Genomic DNA, 24,265 nt, shown 5'->3' with positions numbered 1-24,265 from the left:
AAAATAACTAAAATCATTATTCTTCATATAATATCTTATTTCATAATCATTTTTCCTATGTTCACGCTCCACAATGAAAAATATATACCTACCTACTATAGTACTACCTTTACTAAATATTTTATTATTTTTCTACTTGTTTGAATTTATTTTATCCTTAATAATTGTATTTGAAACATATATAAGATATAAAACGTTATAGTTTAGTGTATTTTATATTTTTAATTTCATTAAGGGTGTTATTACATAAACAATATTAAGTGCATGGTAAAAATAATAGTATGTCTTTCCAATATCATTATTATATTTATATAATGTCAATATTATATAATATCATATTTGAGGTGCGTGAGTTATAGAATTTAGTTAATATGGTTTTTTTTTTATTACATCACCATGCTGTAGTAAATCATTTTTACGTAATTTTTATTATAAAAATATTTAATTTTTGTATTTTTTTCTTACTTATTTTAAATTATGTATGGAAAATATGATAGTTATTAATAAATGAGACATTTTTTTGTTTCGTGAAATAAGTCACATACTTTGATTATTCCCTTTTACCAACGCACTCTTAAAACAAAGATAATGTTTTAAAAAAAATGAGTGTTAGTATTATGTACTATAATATATAGGATAATGTATTATAATATTGTTGTAATTTATTTATTTTCATATTGATTTAAAAAATGATTTTAAATGTAAGGCTTATCAGTAAAAATGAACAGATTCGATCAATAATTTTGACTAGATAAATTAAATCTGAGAATAAAAAAATGTTTAATTTTTTTTTTTCAAAATATATATTGTCTTTTGTTACTCGTTTGCAAAACAATTTTGTAATTATAAAGTATAAAATAGTTGTATTCTTTTAGTGTTAAATATTATTAAGTAAGTAGTATATTTTTAAGTTAACAGTTTAACGATATAAATGAAATATATCAAGTAGGGATTGCGCACGAATGTATATGCATATGAATAGGAATACAACCGTAATGCATCGTCATAAAGTTATAAGTTATAATGTATGAGTCTCGGTTTGACAAAAAAAAAAACAATAAAAAGTAAAATAAAATTGAATTTACGGTAATTTTATTTTTTTGTTGTTTGTGCTTTTTATGATAAATCTAATGAAAAAATTTCAAATATGGTTGTTTCGTAATAAAATACGAATAAACTTCTCATATTGTACTTTAGCTCAATAGTGTATATTATTATGCTGATTAGTAAAATTAGTCTGAAAGCAGTCACGTGAGAATATAATATATCAAACTTTGTTGTCGTCGTCGAACGAACAACGCTAACATAACGTTTTTTTTATTTTGTACTTTGGGTTATATAATTTAACTACTTACACTTACACAGTTGTGTTGAAAAAGAATAAACACGTGGGTTTAACTCTTTTACCACCCCATTCGTAGGGTTGTACACTTTGATATCGGCCGTTTTTTTGAAACGCGACGAGCGCAGTCTAATATTATTATTACAACATTATTGTCATAGTCGTGACTGGCTCATTCGCGAATTCACGCCACGCGGCGCACGTCGACTGTACAACGCGGTCAGTCGTGTTGTACTGCGTCGAACAATCGGAGGTACGATAATAATATTAAACCTAATAAACATAGCAACATTTTTTTACACAATATCACATCTGACTTGTGGAATTTTTTATTTTATTAAATTAATTCTACTTTTTAATTATTGTATGAATGATAATGATAAGAATAATCGTGGTAAATTTTATTTATTTATTATACTTTTGTTAACACTCCGTAATGTTGAACAGGATAAGTCGCGCCGGGTGTGCACTACAACGATATTGAAGTATATTATAAAATTATAGTAAATTAATTAATGATATTTTACCGATATTATTCTCATCGATCATTTTCAGTGATTGTTATTATTTTTAAAATTATATTTACAATATAACGACTTACTTTAAGCTGAAATTGTTTATTATTGTTTAAAATTTAAAACGGCACTTAGATACAATTTATAGACTTGAAAGGACAATCGACTGTCAGTTGTTATATCATCTCAATGTGTAGTTGACATAAGACCTAATTAAAGAGAAATCGATTTGACTTAGACCCTGCTCAGTTATGTATTGTTTAAAAAATAATATAATATTGTTGATTTTATTTTCACAAATGACACTGGGTTTTTCGGTAAGTTTAAAAAAATATTAATACTTCTAAAATTATCTGTCTATTGTTCATTTGTTATGAGCTCAATATTTCAAGAAATGCAATTTTAATCCTTCGCAATTTAAAGTGTTTTATGTTTTAAAGATTTTTTTTCTTCAATTTATAAAACACGCAATACTGGTACACGCGATAATATCTGTGTTGAAATTTCGTTGTAATCCAATCATATAAACATTAATTGTTGTTGGTAAATAATTAAAATCGATAATCGAAGTTTATATATTATATGATATGTACCTATGTTTACTGTATTTCATAAAATGATTTTGAGTAGTAATTAAAAACTTTAAATTAAATTCAAAAAACTAAAGATTCATTATTTTTTCTAATTCATAAAAATTGATAAATTCGACGTAATGTTAAACCGTTCACCTTACGTACACGCTAATATTTTCGATGATGTTTGTTTATTATTTATCAAAATATTCACGTTTTCAGTCATGCTGACAGCAGAGAAAATCAGATGTGCATGAGACACCCGTGTTCAATTCACAATGAACATTCGTGGGGCGGCTGGTGGGGGTGGCAGCGGCGATGGTTCCGGTTCACCTTCCGATGTCGGATACTCAGCCGCCCTAGTAGACGTTGGCCGGAAAATGTTAGCAATGGATGCGCTACAGCTAAGGCCGATCAGGACCACAGGGCCGTCACCAGTCGCGCACAATGGCCGCTATTGGACACCGGACAAACGCAGAGACAACGCGGAAACGGTCAGATACATCCGGTGTCTGGTGCAGACCTGTGAGGCCATCAAGCCGTGGATCGCAGCTGCTAATCAAACATCGCCACTGCCCCAAACCCGGACCAAAGTGACGATGGACCAATTGCCGAGGATAATGCAAAAGGTAAATAATATGAGTTGGCACTAAGTATATATAGACACTTGTCAGTTAGATGGGTATGTACTAAGTGGATAATCAGTATATGGAAATTTATTAGTGCTGATATATACGAAAACTGACAAATATAATGAGACTAATAATTTTTTCTTGCCGATGTGATCACTTTACAAGTTGCGATCTGCCATACACCAGACAATGATTAACTATGGTACAGACAATATTATGATCTGTAAAAATGTACTCGTGCGTTCTAAAATATTTTAAGATCTATAACATGTTATATCAGAACTTAAAAATACACGATCCAGTGAACATTTTTAATATTACTAGATAATGTCAATTTTTCATACCATCCTGGTTAAAAATGCAATTTTTATAAATCATGAACGTCCAATTTAACAAAGTAATAACGTTTAATGTGTAATGACTATATTAAGGTAAAATAAAAAAATAAACTTAACGATAAAACAACTATGCAACTGCTCTCGTAGTACGTATACTATTATTGTTGCACTAAAAAAATATTTTAATAAGCAATGAAAACATTTTCATAATCTACGATCACATAATTGAATGAAATATAAGGGCTTTAGAACAACCAGCTTTTTATTAGAAATTTTGCACATTTTATCATCCTAGTAATAGTTATATTTAGCTAAATAGCATTAATGTATATTATATTACTGTATTAATATTATTTGTATTTGAAATCAACATAAAGAGTATATTTTTTTATAAGTTATAACCTGCATATGGTACGTTACTTATACAAAATGAATACATCCATGATAAGTCCATGATAATATAAAAGAACAATATTGTATTTATTATAAAGTAATTGGTTATTTGTACAGATTTGAATATAGCATATTATATCGTATATGTAGATTTATTCAAAAACCGAGATTCGTATACGGTGATAATCTACTTGAATATCCTTGTTATTTGAGACCTTAACCCGGAAACAAAAATAATAGCCGCTGGTTTAACGACTCACGAAATCATATCAAAAAAGTTTGCCTAAAATCTATACTTTAGTCATGCAATAGTAAAAATAAGAAGCGTTTTTATTTACATTGCTTTTGCATGCCAACCATATAGGTAAATTAAAACGTTTAAATGTCGTGTATAAAGTATGATATATATTGTATAAACATGCGTCAGAATATTATACAGGATGATACATGTTTCATTATCCTTAACTCCTTATGCGAATAATTATTTTTCTCATTTACCTCTATGTGATAGATTTCGAACGAATGTTCAAGAGTAGATAGGTAAAACTGTTTTATGAAAATCGTTCAAAAAAAAAAGAAGAGTTTGTGCATTGTATTAAATCAAAGTAATTCCATGATAATTCGATAAGATATAATTCTATAGCTCATAGTTTCCAAGCAGCACTTAAGGTATCACGTCTGAGCTTGAAATATTGTTGTAATAAAAAAACAAAACTATAAAAATGTATAGGCAAAAATATTATAAAAATGCACAAAAAACGTAAAATCGTTCTCGAAAATATCGTACACGTGAACCGTAAATAGAAAATACGAATGACTAAATGTAATTTTGAAATGGTTTTATAACACGTTGAGAAATAATAAAAATTCTGTAGGTAGCTAGGTTGATGGGTACATGTCATTAAAAGTAACGAGAGAAAAAGTACACACTAAAATCAAACATAAAGAGTATAATAAATATTTCAAAATGAAACACGATCTATATGCGTGTAAATAAAAAAAAAAAAAATAATAAACAAATAACTTGCCTATTTAAACAGTATACTGCTACCAATAATAATACGCGTCGTATTACAAAGTAGTTTTAGATAAGAAAGAAAAAAAAAAAACAAAAAATTAACACGTCGACTATGATAATGTTATGGCCCACGCGTGCGAGCTCCGTGAACTGCGTCGGGATCGCGTGCGCAAATGGATAATATTATAATATAATAGGTAGTTTTATATATTATGTTGTGTATATTTTATTTGTTGTTATTATAGCCAACTTTTTCGTTTGCTGCAAATAAGTGCGAAAAATTCAAGGACTCACGACGTAGAGGAGCCATCTGTAATTGTATTTTAGTGTGTGTGGAACATAATATTATTATTGGTGGATACTTTAGTGGATCTTTTTACTACATATAAATGAATGCTATAATGCTTTCTATTGTCGTGTGGTTCGAATTATTAATTATTGTCCAACAGTCCGTTTTACAAACTATATAATATTGGACTAAAACGTGAAATTAAAAAAAACTTTTAATCCCACATTTTAAACACTTATTTATTAAAATGTCTTTTAGAATAATAATCACTTTACTGACAAAGAAAATTTAAAAAATAGAAGCTTACGATGGTTTTTTAAGAATAGAAACGCTAACTGTATGCGTCGTAATATTACTATATCTAAGTCTGACGAAATGTATTGTCTAAACGTTTTGACGTCGACCGCATAAAGAGTACTTCCAGCTACCGCGAATCTATTTAATACCGAAAATTACGTACCGCTTTTTATCGATCGTTGTTTATAATTGTAGGCCCTACGAGCTTTATAATTTCATTTAAAGATACCGAGTGAGAGTATCATATTTTCTGTATCACATATTGTTGACGATAAAATAATATACGCAGATCAACGGATCATTAGATTTTATCCTTATGTATCATGGCTGGGTGTTAACAATACTTCGAATACCCGGAAAACGTTCGAATGCTTTCCGTCTTACAAGTAAATTATCCCTCCGAGCGCTGCACAAGTAAACCACACTAATAGTGTATTCTATTGTGCAAAAGACGATTTAGGTTTATTCGTTTTTAGCACGACGTCCCGTATACTCGTCCAACCGACGGTGAACGACTGGTCGAAATAGCGTGTCGTAACTTTATCGACTTGACGTTCGTCCTTATCTGTTTTTCCGTATAATCTCTTTACCTTTAATATTATTATTCAGCTGTTACGAGGTGCAGTGGATTGGGGAGCGTGCCGGCGCCACACCGTCCCCATAAATCACGTGTGGCGCAAGGTCCTCGGCGATTAAAACTACCTATGCATATATATATATATATATACACACACTGAATATTATTATCATCATATTATATAATTATTATTATTGTAATATATTATACACTGACCTTAAGGGTATAATGTTCATGACCGAAAGCAATCATGGTAAAAAACTGGGAGACCTCTATTTATAAAATACGTTATAACGTGTAAGATAATACATACCTCACCGCAAATTCACAACCGCCGACCCTCTGCTTGCTATTTTTTGTAATATATAATATAATAATTGTTTTCTTTTTGCGCAGGTACTTGGGAACAAGATCCGGAGCAACAGGGATCACAAGTTTGTCAACTACTGGACGCCCAGCGATTTTGTTAAAAACTGTTTGTTTTGGCACAACTTCTACAGACACTTTCATAGGTCAACCGAATTGGTCTTGAGTCCACACGTGAGTAGTTATATTGGGGGTGGGAATACGTTAATACATTAAGAAACAAACAAAATACCCAATATTTCATAAATAACAGGTAAAGCGTCTTGTTTTTGTTAAAATACTTAAGTTTAGTATTATAAATAATAATAGACGTGAAAGTTGATAATGTATATTTTAATGCAATTATAATAATTAATTAATTGATTATAAAACGAATTGAAATGTTTACAAACATATAAAAAAATATGATTTTCCGATATATTGTATTATAATTAATTAGGTCGGAAAAGAAAAAAATAATTTTTTTTACGCTTTAATCTTATAGTAATATTATAATAGGCATTAAACTCTGCTTCGTGGTTTATAGGTAATCATAACATAAAAAATATTATTATTTCCATTTCTTAGGATACTAACTACTGTGGAACTTCATTAAATCAGACAACATTAGATCAAACTTCGCTTAATCCGGACAGCCGTTTAAGGCTACTTTCATGTTTATTTTATTCTAAAATAATACTATAAACAAGTTTCACGAATTTTCCACATATTATCGCTATTATAGCACGGTTAAATACTGATTACATATTATCATTCACGTTTTCCTTTCTTCGCCTAACACTATTTATATATTTAATCCAGACTTCCATTAAACCGGTGAACCTAAAGCCCCAATTACATTAAGAAGGTTCTACTGCATTAGTATAATATTTGATTATATTAATTTTAGTTAACAGGCATGTTGTTTGCACAGTGTTATAAAAATATAGTAATTTGTCCCAAAACTCAAATTCTTATTTTTATAAGAATAATATGACAATTAGCATAAATTATAATACAAGAACACGAAAATAAAATATTAAGTACTTATTTAAATTAAATATAATATATATTATTATTTTCTCTAAGATTAGATTAATGTAATTTAAAAAATAAATATTTAAATTGTTATCCATCTTAATTTAATTGCATGACCATAATAATCGAAAATTTTACTTATAACTTTACTGTTGTTAGTATAATATAAGCGTGGTTCGAATTGCTATCTCGTTTCATGGAAATCCGTTTTGTTATAATTTAATTCACTTAAATGTGATTTAATTTCACACGCACCGTGATTTTCAACGAGAACACGCCCTACAGAAGTAAATCGAAATTAAAAATGGTAACTATACAAATGTTCAAAGTCGAAGTAATAATATATATACGTTATAAAAGTATAATAATAATAATACTATAGAAATAATTGCATATCCATTAAACACTTCGTAAGAAGACAATCATCAGGATTTAGAAATAGTATAATAGTTATGATTAAGGATAGGAACTTAATGTTCTTAAAAAGTTTAAAATACGCATTTTTTTATGCCTATAAAATATGCAAAATCACTTGAATATGCACTAAAAATATTATGACTTATGGGACATTTATGTGATTAAAAATAACAATATTATGTTTGTTTTCTGGAAACAATATGTATAGCATACGAATATATAGACCTTACACTACAGTAGATGTTTCGAGCTTATTATTGGTAAATTGGTTGATGCATCAATAATTTAGGATTATAATATTATATTTAATAATACATTTTTAATAAAGTTCGTAATTATTATATATTGTGATACTCGCAAAATACTAAATATTTATGCTATGCTTACTATAATATTGATTTATTCTATCGCTTAACCTTAACAATACGGCTTTTATAGTTATGCGAAGAAGCACAGAACTGGGCCAATCATTTAGCGCATACGGAAACGTTTGCTTATCAGAACAAAATAAATTACGGACAGAATCTGTTCTGCCGAAAACCGACGACAACAGAAATTGAAGGTAAATGTTTTCGTCGCAACACATTAAGTTATGGCCAGGGAAAAATAAATATTTTTTTTCCCTATTCCTTTATTTGAACCGTAGGAAAGGACGTGGTCCGTGAATGGTATTCGTCTTCAAGAGCTTACAAGCCAAGAAAGAATCCGAAAATGTACTCAGCCAACATAAATTCGGGTAAATACTGTTGATTTGCGTTATGTATATATTTTAACAAACATATTAATAATTTTAAATGGCGAAAAAAAATTATATCAAGATAAAAACTATTAACATAATATATATATATATATATATATATATATATATATACACACACACACACACAAATATAGGTCCTTTCACGCAACTTGTATGGTCGAACACGAAAGAGTTGGGCATCGGAAAAGTGTGCAGCAGGTCTGGTCGGATAATCGTAGTAGCCAATTACTACCCGAAAGGAAACGTGAACGGACAGTACGCCAACAATGTGCACATGAACCAATATTTTTTGCCCGCCAACAAGAAAAAATTAGAATTCATAACCAGACATGGAGAATGAAAATGCCGCAGCGACCCTAACAGACTATACGCTCAAATACTATTTAAACGTCACAAGAGAAAATAAATATATATAAACTCGGTTCGAATATTTCCATAGGTAATGTAATTATTATAAATTCGTGAGTTTTCACAGTAAATTATCGCCATCATTTTTTGTGACTATATTTTATGTTTATGTACATCCCATCAATCGGAGGACCCGACATGGTATTACTTCATAATCGATTTCATACAATTATATATTATTATAACTATATTATACATACGACTGATCGATACGTATTGCGTTTTATATAATTTATATTATATGCAATACATATTAAAAACGACTGTTGTATTCTTAAGTCTTAAAAATTATTGTATTATTGTATCGAACATAGATCTTTGTAACTTTTTTTTGAAAAATCAGTTACAAGCACGTTAAAAATACGTTTTGTTTTTGGTTGGTCTAAACTCTGACATCATTTTTTCGTGCTGAATGTATCAATGTAAATGTTGTATTTATGTGCCTGTATAAATCTCAATGAATACCATACACTTTTGAAACGAGAATTTCTGATCACCCTTACATGTTGCACATCAGCCATTATATTTAAATAATGATTTTAAAAATATATTATTGTTATGTATTAAATGTTTACTATTAAAATGTGATATGAAATTATTGAAGCAGTATTATAAAAATATTGAATTCTTCTTTTTTTTAACAACAGGTGTGTGCCATCTGATCTACACTAGACTTATTTTTTAGTTTTGTATAGATTTTGCTCCAAATATTCCAAAAAAATAATATAGAAAATAATATTTTGTTAGAAATACAGTTTAATGTAAGAAATATCAAATATATTAACACGAATAAATGTATTTGATATTATACTACAATATTAATTTAATATGATAATATCAATTAATTGAATAGTAATGAGTAACTATGGAGTCTCTCGAATAATGAACAGTGTTTTTGGGATCATACTAATATGTGTTTTTATATTGTAAATACTAAATAATATACTATATTACACTAGGATAAGTGAATAAATCGAGTTCTCAGTAACTAATTTATTATCTTGTAAAATAGTTATGAAAATGATAAAATATACAAAATGGCGCATTATATAGGCAATATAGGTACATATTTTAGTATTAATATACAATATTTTTGATTGTATTGGTTTTATAATCTACATATTATAATATTATACAGTATTATTTACAATGTTCACGATCAATAGTTAAATGCTTAAATCTTTAAGTTTGAGGGTATTTTCTAATAGTTAATTAGATTTAGTTTTATTTTAAACAGGTCAAAATTAAAAATTCTTAGTATTTTTCAAAATAAACAATAATTAAGGAAAAATTAACACAAAACTGGTTTTTATAAAAATACATTTTGTTTTTTTATGTATCATATAATGAATAGTTTTTAAATCAACTAAATAATTGAAATTTTCAACACATTTTTACTACAGTTATAATAATATATTTCTTTAGATTAGTAAAATATCATATTTATTAAATGGATAATTGAAGTTCAATTTTGGATGAAATTTTATATTAAAATTTTTAATGATGAATAACGATGTTAATTATTTTATTATAATTTAAAAACATTATTCCTGAGGACTTAAAACGTTTACATATATTATGCATTTTTATATTCGCTATACCATTTTCAAAATAGTTTAATATTAAGGAATTAATAATTTATACTATGAACCTATCTACACTGTTTAATATTAATTTACTATTAACTCAAAAGCTAATAACAATAATTTAATAATGATATAAATAGAATATATATTATTATATTAATTAAGTAATTAATTAATAATAATAATAAAATATACAATGTTTTTGACAAAAATTGAAAAATAATGCTAATAATAGTTAAATTAATTACTTTAACAAAAATGTCAAAAAGCTATCATAAAAAGTATTTGTGAAAGACTGATAAACCGTTTCCATTCAGTATCATATTTTATATGCAATGAAATATCATTCAATTAAAATATGAAATATGTATTCAACAACTATATAATATTATACACCAGAGAGGTATCTATTTGCCAACTTTCTTAAATATTCTATTATAATTTATTATATTTAACATTTTAAACGTTATGACATTTTTTTTTTATCGTCTTTTATTCTTTTTTCTTGATTTTCTATGTTTTCCTAAAATCTATAGTGTTTAAAAACATTTTTTGTTTTAAGTTAGTTAATAAACAGAAAAAATTCAATAAGTGATACCCATATATATAAATATATAAGCAGTGACGATTTAACTAGGATTTTGTGTGATTTATGGTAGACTAGCCAATTAGCATTAACCGGAGAGACTGTTAGATATGAAATAACCGAATCATGTATTATATATTCATTTTAGAAATATTAATTTTATTTATACAGTTACTTACAGTTTGAGTAGTCGTTTTTGATAATGATGGCTAGCTTGTTCTGCAGTGACTACTAATTAGACATTAAGTTATATTTTTATTTTATTTTTTTGTTATTTATAAATATTTTATATTATAACATTTTTTGTTTTTATATCAAAAACTTTTGAAAATGTTATACAGCTTTTTAATTTGTTTTACTAATATAAATTTCTAAAATACGAGTATCAAGAACATATATATGAAAAATGTATTCATAAATATTTAAATTTTCAAATGTTGACAAAATTGGATAATGAAAATTGACGATTATCGTAGTTAAAAAAAATAATAAAATCATATAGACTTGAATGTCTCATCGAAATTAAATGTATTGATACAAATATATATGAGTACAACACTGTAATGTTTAATATATTAAGTAAACTTATTGACCAGTTAATAATAAATTCATAGATGTATAACTTTAAATACAAATTATTAAAATGAAATCATATAAGTTTACTTTTTAAACATCTGAATCGTTTAGAAACACGTATGATCATACCGAAAGGCTAAATTTAAGTTTCTGACAAATGTTATTGTATTATAATTATCTCAGTTAAAAATAGCAATACATATAAATTATAAACTAATCAATCCAATAGTCATAATATTGTACTATATTTTGTATTAACTATTTAGTTTTTACATTAAAATTGTTAATTGAGTATTGCGCGGGAGTCTAACTATTTCCCATCGAATTAATTTATACATTATAGTTTTTTTTTTGTAAATTGTACTATAAGTATATTTACACAAATACACTATGTTATATGGTTTGATAATCGATTATGCGTGAGTTTATTATAATATATATATATTAATTAGCAATAGATTAAGTTTTCTTAAAACTTACAATATCCATAAAATCGTCTAAACATGATTATTACAATAATATATGAAAATATTATACTAAGATGTTAAATTATGTATTGTACAACAAAACTATGCAAAGAGGTTTATATAATTTATCAAGTATCTATAATTTAATAATTTTTTCTCATCATTTTAAATATAAAAATAAAAAATCTCTCTGAAAAATTCAAATCTACCTTGTAAGAGTTTATAGCTGTTTGTGCGTATGTGTATAGTTATTAATATAATATTATAGATATTTAATGATAGAATAGCCTAATCAACATTCGCTGTTTGAATCTATTTGTTTAAACAATAGTTCACATTATGAAAAGAACGAGCTTGCAGAAATATTATAGCCAGTTATAGTCGATCATTAAAAACAATAATGACTTATATATATTTGAAAAATCTATAAAAACTGTTTATGGTGTAATATGTAATAGACTTTATGTATAGATTAAAAAAATCACACAGAACCGATATTCGCGAAAACGTACAAAATAAAAAAATAACTAACGTTTTGTTTCTTTTCCGCATAGGTACGTCGTATATAATAGGTATAAGTTTATTATAAACATAAATTAACGCAAAACAGCATGGTATTACGGTATGAATAATATATAAATAAAAATTTTAAAACGGTTAATAAATAATAATAATAATAATAATATTAATAAATTAGAATTGCCATCGGCGTATAAACAATATTATAATAATAAATACACATAAGTTAGACACGAGTTGGCTGGGTGGATAGTGGGGGGGATGTGTTATAAAATATAGCGATCAGCGGCGGCGGCGGCGGTCTATGATGGGTATGTAAATGGGCGTCTTGTCGGAAGTGTGTATGCGGTAGACGACGTGGTCCGCGTCCTCGGCCGACGACGGGGCCGGCACGTGCTGTAGCCCCACGAGGCCGCCGCTGCCGCCCGCAGCTCCGCTACCGATGGACCGCCTGTAAGTTGGGTTGTTCTGACTGCCGGCGGCGTGCGTGTCTTCGGCCGTCGAGTGCGAGTGCGAGTACACCGGTTTGGTGACGATCTCGTAGGTGGTGCTCTTCGGCTCGGAGTGTCCGCCGCGGAACGACGCGAGACCGGACAACAGCAGCGACATCAGCGCCGTCATCAGCGCCTTGCCGGCGAGCACGGCGATCGCCTTCATGCCGAGCGCCAGCAGCATGGCCCCGGTCACCCATCCGGCCAGCAGGATGGACTGCGCGTACTTCTGCTTCTTGCCCCTGCCTGCGAACAGCATCCCGCCAGGACGTTATGAATACTGTCGTCATTACCGTTTTACATGTCGGCAGTACGCGTACACAACCGTAACATTATTTTCGTATTGAACATGTTTCGTTCGCCAATCACGTATATTATATTATAATATTTATACGTATTAATGATGTTATTGATCACACTTTACTTAATGTGTACACGGGAGTCGTGTGTCTTTAGCTCGAATTTAAAAAAAAAAAAAAAAGGAAATAAATACACTCGACTTGTGCGTTTTCTGAGCAACACGGGCACCTCAAATATAATTTATGAACACGTCAAAAGCCAAGGACAAACTTCGAGTTTCTTTTATATAATTTACTTTGGTTCTAGTTCTAACGACGGAAGACAATATTTTTTAATTTGATGTTTTGATGCGAATAACTTGGATACAATAATATTTAATTGGGTGGACAAAATGAAGACCATGTAGATTCTAAATACAACGCAACTGTTTTCGTAAACAAGTTAAGACATAACGGTTTACTTCTTAACAAAAAAAAAGCAAGATCAAATTATTACGACTCTACTCTCGTTTCCTGGAATATGTGTACAAAAGTAGTTCTCTGCCAGCGAATCCGTTCTCGAATTCGTGGTCGTACATAATATTTTCACTTATTTAATCACCATTTAATTTGCCGAATAAGATGTTTTTATTTAGTAACGCGTAAATATTAATACACGAAATCTGCAGTAGATTTATAACGGTATTTAAAAATGTTACACTTTTGTTTGTTTGGTAAAATTTCTTGTCATGTGAAGATTTGATTTCTAAAAACGATTTACAATCTTGTTTGTATAATTACTTAATTTGACAATGATATCATAATTAATAGTACTACGATAATATTACATGACCTACTGGAATCAGCTGGCTCTGATTTTTTTTTTCGGTCAACCGACTTCCTTTTACGTTAAAAATAATCGCGAATATGCTGCACAAACGGAACAACACAAATGTAATATATATATATATATATTTATGAAAGACTCTATATTATGTTGATTGATGGAAATCGAATTGTTTCAATATAGTGACTATGTTTAAGAATTTAATACAATATTTTGATGGGTTCTACAAACACTGCAAAAACCACGTAATCTTCCATAATTGTACTAATAGAAACTCCTAATGTATTTTGTTCAAAAATCAATCATTCTGATAGCTCTGTATACAATTTTTCAATCTATTGTACAAATAGAATCGCGATTTTGTTGGCTTATAATCCAATTAACTACCTATTACTATGTCAAGCGATTGTGTCCATAAATGGCGAACGTGGTTCATAATTGAATTAATTCACGTTTAAATTAACAGTGACTATACCGAATGTAGGTATTTCGTTAGAATGCATACTTAAAAAATACCAGATTTTTTTTACATGATATTACATTTATTTTCCACTTATCTTAATTCAATTTATTTTATTTCATACCCGTATATAATATTTTTAAACAATATTGTTTTATTTTCTAAAAACCAGCAAAATAATAAAAAATACTTAGCTTTTAAAAATTTTAAATCAAGTTGTTCGTTTTAGGTTTTAAAGCATAGATTTAGAACACCTTGTATGGTTTTAAATTATTAAACTCTAGTTTAATACCTTTAAAACCCTCGTTATAGATATTAGAATAGATTATCACGATTTTTGAGGTATAAATAATTATTTTTACATAATAAATTAATTTATAGTTAGGTAATTGTATTGTATGAAAACATGTTAAGAAATCGGGAATTCAGCACGATCATATTATTTTTCAACGTAATTAATTTTTTTTTTTTTTGATTGAATACTGAAAAATAAACATACATGTAAATAAATTGTATATACACAGACGACAGTTAAAATGACTTAATATTTCACAAAATAAATCAAATAATAAAATTATGATAAATAAAATGTCATATTTAATAGAAATATTTAATAAACAGTGTATTATACAGTACACAATTCCAATGGCGTACCATTCGGAAAAACCACAGATGACAAATCACTGTATAAGAGATGACAATATGAAATTCGAATGATATATTAATACCTATTTTAAGGAGTTTGCCGAAATAATCTCAAGTATTCTGTATTTAAATTTCAATTGTGAATTATCACTAATTACATCGATGTGTTAGAATTTTATTTTAGTTTTTTAAATTTATGAACATATTTTCTAGAAGTTTAAAACAGATAAAAACCATTCCAGAAAAATTATAAGATGGAAATGGTATATTTTGAAATTGTGTATCACCTCGTCTAAGCATTTTTGGAGCTAGACAGTAAAATTTTTTGAAATTTTTTGAGTTTCTAGACAAAAATTTGTATAGGAAATTTGACTACCGTCAACAAATAAAACAATTTACATACCCGATTGAATAGACGCGTCAGCAGCAGCCTCTCCTAACTTTCGGACGGACTGAATGGTCGCTTCGTCTAACAGCTTGACGTTAAGCGTGAGGGTGCTGAAGTATCGACCCAACTTGTCGACGAGCAACCGGTCAAAGGCTTCGGACGAGTCGCGGACTGTGTTTTTTTGCGCAGCTACGTCTCCACCACCGTCGTTGTCGTCATCTATCCGATCGTGATACTTTTCGCTGGAAACTGTCACGCCGGGCACCAGCGAGTAGCTGTTGTTGGCCCGCTCCAGACGGTCCATCAGATGAACCAGCGCCAGCTTTGCACACGTCACGTAGTTCTTGGACACGCACCTCTTCCACATGGCCTACATCCAATGATCGTGGTGAAAACACAATATTAACAATAGCAATAATGTATTGATGGCACATTAATATAAAAAAAAAGTATAACAAGAGACGACGTCTATCGATTAATATATAAATTATATATCGGATGTACTGTGTACTGTGTAGTAACATAATATAGTGCTAAAGGGGCCGCCTGCAGCTGCGTTTAGGCCTATAAAACCAAACAATAATATTTTGATTTTTTTGTTCACGTTGGTTGAATAAAATATCGATTTTTTCCGACCATCCAGAATATCGGCAATGTGTATCATAGAGTATCGAACTATTATCTAAAAACTGTAAATAAATGGAATATTATGGTGCAACAATATTTTGGCAGTATAAAAGATTTTGTTAGACATTTCTTCACAATTGGTTTTTAATGTAGAGAAAAACGCATCACTGTTAAAGACAATTTTGTTCACCAATCTCTGAGGATGTTAAAATAATATTTCAAATAATGCAAATAAACGTTCAAAATTTGAAAAATATTTTTAAATTTTTAAATATTCATTCAATATTGTAGTATTTGTCAGTAAACATACATAATATTATTGTACATCCCGATATATAACACTGTCCCCACGTCAAAGAATCGGTTAAACATAAATTCCTAGGTGACGGAAAATAAATAAAAAATTCGATCGACAGTGTTCGAGCGCAAACGCAATAATCGTCGTGTGAAATGATCAAATTGTCAGTCGCGAAAACCTGTTAACTCGGCACGCCGACGATCATTGTTCATTTTTGTCGGAATCGAATTTATTGAGAATTTATAACAGCTCGCATAGGACACACCACACACACGCACAGTCCAGCTTCATTTCACCGATTGTCCTTAGAATTGGAAAATCAAACGCCCCTTACGATACGCATTATTATAGGTACGTGACAGGTACGCTCGATCATAATAATAATAATAATATAATGATGATCGAACACATACACACATACGCACGATTTACGGACGACATCAATTTAAAGAATTGGTTAACGATTCAGTTTTCGCACGCATAAATATAAATATAATAATGTGGAAGAATCGGTGTTCCAAATAATTTCCATTAAACGTATATGTGTAGATAAATATTTTAATATTGATACTACAATATTGTATAATACGATAGTTTCTATCGTTTACGGCCACGTATATACCTCAAAACGAAAAACGTTGTCGTCGTTCTTACCAGACTTCGATGCGAGTTTTTTTTTCTATAAATTATAACTATTAAAAGAAAAACGTTTTTATTCATTATCGTGACACGTCTTAGAACGACCGTGACAAAACCATTTAGAGATGATCCAAAGATAACAAATTATTTTACAAAAAAATACTTAAGCACCGCTGATCCACGAATGCGTTGGTACAAGTGGGTCGAGAACTGAACTCATAAAAAATAGCGTCCACATTTGACGTTAATATGTCTTAAAAACTAGTCTATAAATAGGTGTATGCAAATAATTATGTGAACAATTTCATGGTATATCTTATTAATAAAAAATAATCGGCATCGATGCATTAGGGCAGCGTTTCCCAGTGTGTTCCGTGGGACAATCGCAAGGGTTCCGCTAGATGCATGTGATTATTGAGAAAATTATTTTATATTATATTTGGATTATTTTTATTATTAAAAATTATTATTTTAAATTATTTAAAAAGGGGGGGGGGGTCCGTGAAACTCAAATTATTAAGAGTGCTGTGGTCGTAAAAATTTGGGAACCGCTGCGTCAGGCAATATATATTTTGGTCGTTGCCGTGATCACATTGTAACGTCTCGGGAAGAATAATTAGTGGAGTGTTCGAAAGGTTTTTACACGGAAAATCAATTAAGCGTTTCATCGTTTGCGTATATTTTTCTTGCGGTATTTGACCGTGAGATAAACAATGCAATAATGTAATAATCGAGAAAAACATTTTGAAAAACGCTCGGGACAGTCACAACACGCTCTGTCGTCCGAATACCTATGGCGTGTGTGTTCGCAGCAGATCAGCGGGACACCGTGATCGTTGGATAGTTCTCATTCGCCTGAAGATACGATGTATTTTATCATAATGTGTTGGGTATGTTATGAACGCGTGTTCATAGTGTCGAAAAGAGTCGTCAGAGGAATCACCCGAAGAAAGCTGACACGCGTATTTCACTACGTACACTCAAACAGAAAATTCAATAGATATACGATTGGGACGTGGAGAACAATTACAAGGATATCGATTTGACGACAGCGGATAGGAAATTATAATGCTATATATATATATGCGTTGATGGTTTTCATTTTTTTTTTTTATTCCGGTCATTCGTTTTGTTATGCTCAAAAATCGAAATCACACACACGCACGCACATCAACTGTAACACGACGTTATAATAATGCGTACCTATACACGTTAATATTATAATCGGACTTCCTCACTGTAGCGATCGATCTCGACAATAATAATCGACACGTGTCTATTTATTGGAGTTGATACATGTAGGTACAATTTTTAATTGAATAACGGCCGATATATCGGATAGTTGCATGGCTAGTAGTCTTCACTCTTCGCCACCGCCGCCGGCATTATGGTCACGTATTTGCGACTGTGTATTGTATACGACCACCTGAGTGTGTGACTTTCCAACCCAGATTTCGCGAACAAAAATCATTTGAAATCTATAATTTTTAGGTTAAACGATAACACACGACACTTCGTTTCTTCGACGGTCCGAATTCGAAACGCATCGTTGCCGGGACATATTATTTTATGGGTACGCCTCTCGCATTATAACTTTTCGGAGTCGATACTAAAATCATTTCTGACCGATCGTTTATTGAAGACCACAGCAATAACATAACAAGACCGGATGTTTAATGTGGTCTTGAGATATATTTAAATTTGCAATGCTATGTTAAAAACATAGTGTGTATTAATATTTTAAAGACATACATGCAACATGATGATAGAGAATAGTTGAAATATGTTTTTTTTTTCTCACATGTGATTATTTCTAATGATAATCTTAATTAAGTGTCTTACTTAGTGATGCTTAGTAATATGGTGGGAAACTATTGAAATATTGTATTATTTGTGACACAGTAAAAAAAGAAAGGATAAAGTGTAATATTTAATTTTAATTTATTTATTTTAGCTAAAATTAATTACAATTATATGATGCAATAAGTAAATTATTACATTAAGAATACATTAAGAATTGCTGATACGTATACCAACTGAGCTAAGCTCGTATTTGGTATGCGGAGTTCTTATAAATTAAAATTATTATAATAGTAAAGAAATTTAAAAAAAAGATACTTTTACAATTAAAGATATGACTTAATCAATTATACAGTAGTTAAAATTTAGTGGAACGTATCTTAGTAACACATTTAACATATACACATTCTGATAGGATATTATAATTATTATACATATTCATTTTTTAAAATTTCACTCATACACACATTCTCGTCTAGTTCATTAACTATTTTATTTATAGCCTTTTTTTATTTGATTTTTATTAACTGTATCATTGGCATTATTTGATTGGTTTTCACATACAAACTCGATATTAGACACTTCGCATCGCAAATTAAATTGTTTAACATAGTTTTCTCCATGTGATAGGGAGAGTTTCATGAATTTGTTAAAAACGCATATGACGGTTTGATGTATTTACCTGTTTTTCTGTCCATTATTTCTATAGCATAGTGTGTTGTTTGTATAGATTTTGTTAAAATGTGTTTAATGTATAATTTATAGATAGGTAATATATATATATATATGTTTGAATAATTCACCTGAATTGGTAATGTAAAATAAAGAAAAAAGTATAACATAAAATATAATGATAAATGTCGATAACAGACAACTTATCTTTAATTGCCGTAGAAATTATATCAAGTATACGTATATATTAAATTTTATAAATCGTGTGAACAATTTTTGTACACTTTGTGTTATATAATATACCTACTTCGGGGCACATATGAACTTATTCGGGGGCACTGATTGAGAAACACTAGTTGAACTATTCACAGTAAATGTAGTCAGTAAGTTAATTTTATATTTTTTTACATCTCCATTGTAATTAATATCCAGAAAAAAAATATTTTTATAATACATTTTATGATTAAAATCAATATAACTAATAAAAAAAAACTTCTTTTTATTCATTACACTCGTAAAATAACATAATTTTATTTTTAATGTACCCATTTACTAAATAAATACGCATAAAACGATTCGTATGTATATTTTAGTATTATTTATAGTTATTTTAAAGAATAATATATCAACGATCTCACGGTTCTCAATGGTTTTAGTCGATTTTAATATTAATAAATAATTATAAAAAAGACAAAATATAATAATATTATTCATAGATATAAAGTTTTAGAGATCTCAACTATCAATATTTGCTGTGAAATTCAAAAATATATTTTGCTGAATTTTCCACGAAGAAGAAAGCCAAAGTGAGATTAAATAAATGTTTAGATTATGTTAGGTACATTATAGAGATTAGAAAATTATCTTGATAATATTAAAAAATTTAAAGTACTTTGTTTTCTTAAAAAAAAAAAAAAAAAAAAAAAAAGAAACTACTTATTTTATTTTGATATTTTACTATAATCAGACTAGTACGAGGTATGTATTCGATTGTAAGGTACGCAACTTGATTAATACATAATAAAAACTAAAATTTTTAAAGGTTTGTGTTAATCTATGTTAACTTGATAAACCTACGTTTACGATTTGAAAAAATAAAACATCATAGTTTCGAGCTCAATAAAAAAAAAAATTAATAAAACAAAATAAAAAATTATATACAATTGAATTCAATATGGTAGAAAACAATTCACCAACACAATACAAATATTATAATTTAATACAATTGTTTATTATTATTATTATGTCGATTTCATTTTTTCCACTTTAAGTGAATAATTGATAATATAATTTTTGTTAGAAAACAAATTTTAAGGCCTACACATATTTAAAGAAAATCGATATCTCCTAAAAAAAAATTAGCCTCTTCTTCAGCTAGTATATGGTATTTGAAATATTTGAATGGTGTGAACAGTCCGCGCGGAACGATCGTAATGGTCCGTAATCGTTACAATATTATTATTATTGTTGAATTGGGCATAATACATGAGTTATTGTTATTATTGTTGTATTTTTTTTTTTTTTTTTTAGAAATTATACTTGTAACATGAAAGTGCCGATGTCGCTTTCGATATGTACGAAATACGATCAATGATCGGATCCGTATTCTATTGCGAGAAGAATAACGACGAGAAAACGGATTTCAATGTAATAATAATATTATATGTATTATGTATCATCAATGATGTTATATTTTTTATACCGCCGGAATCGGAATCGTATTATGGAGGATTTGAGTTTGTCAAACCGATATGACTGTATGAAAAAATAAAGTGTATAATAATCGGTTGATAACAATGTGAAAACTCGGTCCATAAAATAAGTCTACCAATCTAAAAAAAAACAAAAATGCATCGATGAAAACTAAAGTGAAAAAATCTTTTCGATACATTCATTTTCAATTGCAGAATGTTGTTATAATTATTTCAGACACTATAATAATTTTCTATTTTTGTTTCTTGTCACTTTTTAACTCAGCGAATTCACTCTCAAAAGAGGAGTCTAAATTGAACAATACAACTTACTAGTTCGTTATATCGATGAAATAAAATGGTATAGTAGAAACATCAATTTGATGACATGGAGACACAAAACAAAAAGCGTTTATTTATATATAATATTACCGTCGAGTAATAACGATACTGTCCGTTGAACATTATAACTCCTGTCATTCATTATACTGTCAATAATGTTTGGCTGGGCTCCCCGTGACTATATTATTATGAGAATAGTGTAACTGAAATACGTCCAGCCACTATAATAATTTTATTATTTATTTTGTATATACGTCCCTTATTCGTTAAACCACAATATTTCCTATAATATATTGGAAAACTAAAGAAAAGCTCAACTTTAACGTTTGTTCCATCGACCGTCAATATATTTTTTGTTGGTGAATCGATATTATGATCTTTCGATCTTTCAGAATAAACTGAATAATAACGCTAGGCACATCATGCTTTTAATAACTTAACAATTTCCTCAGCGTGAGTCACTTAAACAACGTGTATATTTAAACCACAGTGTTTTTAAACTGGTTTAATATTTCCTTTTGATATTTTGCCACAGTTACCTACGCGTGAAACGGCCAATTCGGTTGTATCTATAATTTTTTCTTTTTTTTTTTTTTTTTAAATCATATTATCTATGGAATTATAAAAGTGTTCTGGACGAAGGTTACTAATTGGGCCCATAAACCATGAGCGTAAATGTTACAGTTATCGTTTTAATACCCGCTGGTGTATTATTTTGTGTAAAAAATCAAAAACCGTAGACCCTAAAAGCGATTTCCTGTTTTTCTTATACATCGAATGCGAAAATACTTCAATTTTCTGTATCCTAGTAATGACAAAGCATCGGCATGCCACACATATATATACCCGTTTGTTTCTTAGCAAATCGTGATAATATTTAAAGGATTATTATATTAATTATCGTTGATAATACACCCAAACCCTAAAAAAAAAAACCATACCGATCGCTATTGTCGTATTGTGCTCGGTAATGGTCTCACATTGAGGTGTTTCTCACAACATTTTATATAAATCATAATAATATTATGTATATAAGTCGATGTTCATATTATTGTAAATTTTTTTCTTCTATCACGGTGCGCACATACTCAAATATAAACGTAATCCGTTCGAAAATCGATTAACGGTTAAATACATAAACGTAGATATTGTAAAATATACAGGCATAGTATAAAGTCTATAAATGCAAATATAATAATGTAACAACAGTCGTGTGTTTTCTGTTGATGTTAATCATGTTATTCGAGTGACCTAAAACGCAGTGTATTCAAAGTATTCGTATAGTTCAAATAATTAAAATTAATAACTCAGTATTCATTAATACGTGGGATATAAATTATACTATTGAAGTAATATTCTTGTGACCAACGCAAAGATCAAAATAATAAATTTTGAAATAATTTAAAATTCAAACTTTAGGTACCTATATAAACCTATAACAATTGTATACGTTTATTATATATATATACTACCTGGAGGTTTAACTGTGAATTACCTATCCATAAAATTATGATACCACGTGCACAGAGAATCAGACGCTTTCATCGCCCATCAGGATATTAAATAGTTATTACGAAATATAACAGCATGTATACGTACTTTTTTCATACTTTCTGCTGATCCATTGTAGGATCTGGAAAATGTGGTGGCTGTCGGGTTGACGGAGTTAATATCAGCAGCTGACTGGTCGGATGCTGCTTTTTCCGGTGATACGGGGGCATCGGAGGTAGGTTGGCCCCGAGTTACGGCCAACGTCAACAGCACCAGAGCGGTCATCAACACCGCGGAATCGCGGCGGCCGTACATGACGACGGTTTGATGTGATTTGACGTGTAATATTATGCAATTATAGACCACAAGACTGACCGACCTCGTGTGGATGCGATAGATAACGTCACATGTACACGACAATGTTATAATTTTATGACGTCGCGTGTAATGTGGACGAATCGCGTGCTGTCTATATACCACGATTGTGAGCGGAGGGCGATCGAACGCTACGACGGTCGCGAGGTTGTGTGATGCGCTAGGACGTTGCGAGATCAGTTATAGGTGGACGAGCGTGGTCGGCGATTTGGGTCGAGCGTCGACTGTCCATCCCCCCGCGTGAAAAACCTCGGTAGGGAAAACAGCCGTGTGCATACCCACTCATGTAAACACTACTGTATCAGCATATTTTTATAATAAGAAAATAATGTATATTTTAATGATTTATTCGTATGGGAAGTATGGTATACGATGTGTATAAGTTATAACTCAAAAGCAATTACAAATGTTTAATAGATTATTCAGAAACTTGATCTTACAAGATTTTATTCAATTTTATTCACTAAATTATCCGATTAGGTACCAACTGATAAGCAGAAATTAATTAAGTGTTTAAGTATAATTTAATATTAGGACTATATTTTA

The 24,265-nt window shown here is 29.4% G+C and overlaps 2 protein-coding genes across 2 annotated transcripts; one reads left to right on the top strand and one right to left on the bottom strand.

The window, feature by feature from the left end:
• Nucleotides 1-1,549: 1,549 nt before the first annotated feature.
• LOC113554277 lies at nucleotides 1,550-9,473 on the top strand. The gene is made up of 6 exons (XM_026958042.1): nucleotides 1,550-1,595; nucleotides 2,652-3,058; nucleotides 6,370-6,513; nucleotides 8,212-8,335; nucleotides 8,420-8,509; nucleotides 8,668-9,473. The coding sequence occupies exons 2-6, from the start codon at nucleotides 2,708-2,710 to the stop codon at nucleotides 8,871-8,873; spliced, it is 915 nt and encodes a 304-aa protein (XP_026813843.1). The 5' UTR covers nucleotides 1,550-1,595; nucleotides 2,652-2,707; the 3' UTR covers nucleotides 8,874-9,473.
• A 2,845-nt stretch (nucleotides 9,474-12,318) lies between these two features.
• LOC113553409 lies at nucleotides 12,319-23,860 on the bottom strand. Its single transcript, XM_026956724.1, has 3 exons — nucleotides 23,453-23,860; nucleotides 15,800-16,154; nucleotides 12,319-13,412 (listed from the first exon to the last, which is right to left on the bottom strand). The coding sequence occupies exons 1-3, from the start codon at nucleotides 23,657-23,659 to the stop codon at nucleotides 12,958-12,960; spliced, it is 1,017 nt and encodes a 338-aa protein (XP_026812525.1). The 5' UTR covers nucleotides 23,660-23,860; the 3' UTR covers nucleotides 12,319-12,957.
• Between the last annotated feature and the right edge of the window lie 405 nt (nucleotides 23,861-24,265).

The sequence above is a fragment of the Rhopalosiphum maidis genome, chromosome 2 (assembly GCF_003676215.2).
Source record: "Rhopalosiphum maidis isolate BTI-1 chromosome 2, ASM367621v3, whole genome shotgun sequence".
NCBI classification, from domain to species: domain Eukaryota; kingdom Metazoa; phylum Arthropoda; class Insecta; order Hemiptera; family Aphididae; genus Rhopalosiphum; species Rhopalosiphum maidis.
This window is presented reverse-complemented; position numbering and strand designations above follow the sequence as displayed.

Excerpts from the sequence above, each read along its gene's own strand:
- LOC113554277 (XM_026958042.1), top strand. The coding sequence starts at position 2,708 with ATGAACATTCGTGGGGCGGCTGGTGGGGGTGGCAGCGGCGATGGTTCC. Across the intron at positions 3,059-6,369 it reads TGCCGAGGATAATGCAAAAG|GTACTTGGGAACAAGATCCG; the intron begins GTAAATAATATG and ends CTTTTTGCGCAG. Across the intron at positions 8,336-8,419 it reads GACGACAACAGAAATTGAAG|GAAAGGACGTGGTCCGTGAA; the intron begins GTAAATGTTTTC and ends TTTGAACCGTAG.
- LOC113553409 (XM_026956724.1), bottom strand. The coding sequence starts at position 23,659 with ATGTACGGCCGCCGCGATTCCGCGGTGTTGATGACCGCTCTGGTGCTG. Across the intron at positions 16,155-23,452 it reads CAGCAGAAAGTATGAAAAAA|GCCATGTGGAAGAGGTGCGT; the intron begins GTACGTATACAT and ends CATTGGATGTAG. Across the intron at positions 13,413-15,799 it reads TGACGCGTCTATTCAATCGG|GCAGGGGCAAGAAGCAGAAG; the intron begins GTATGTAAATTG and ends TGCTGTTCGCAG.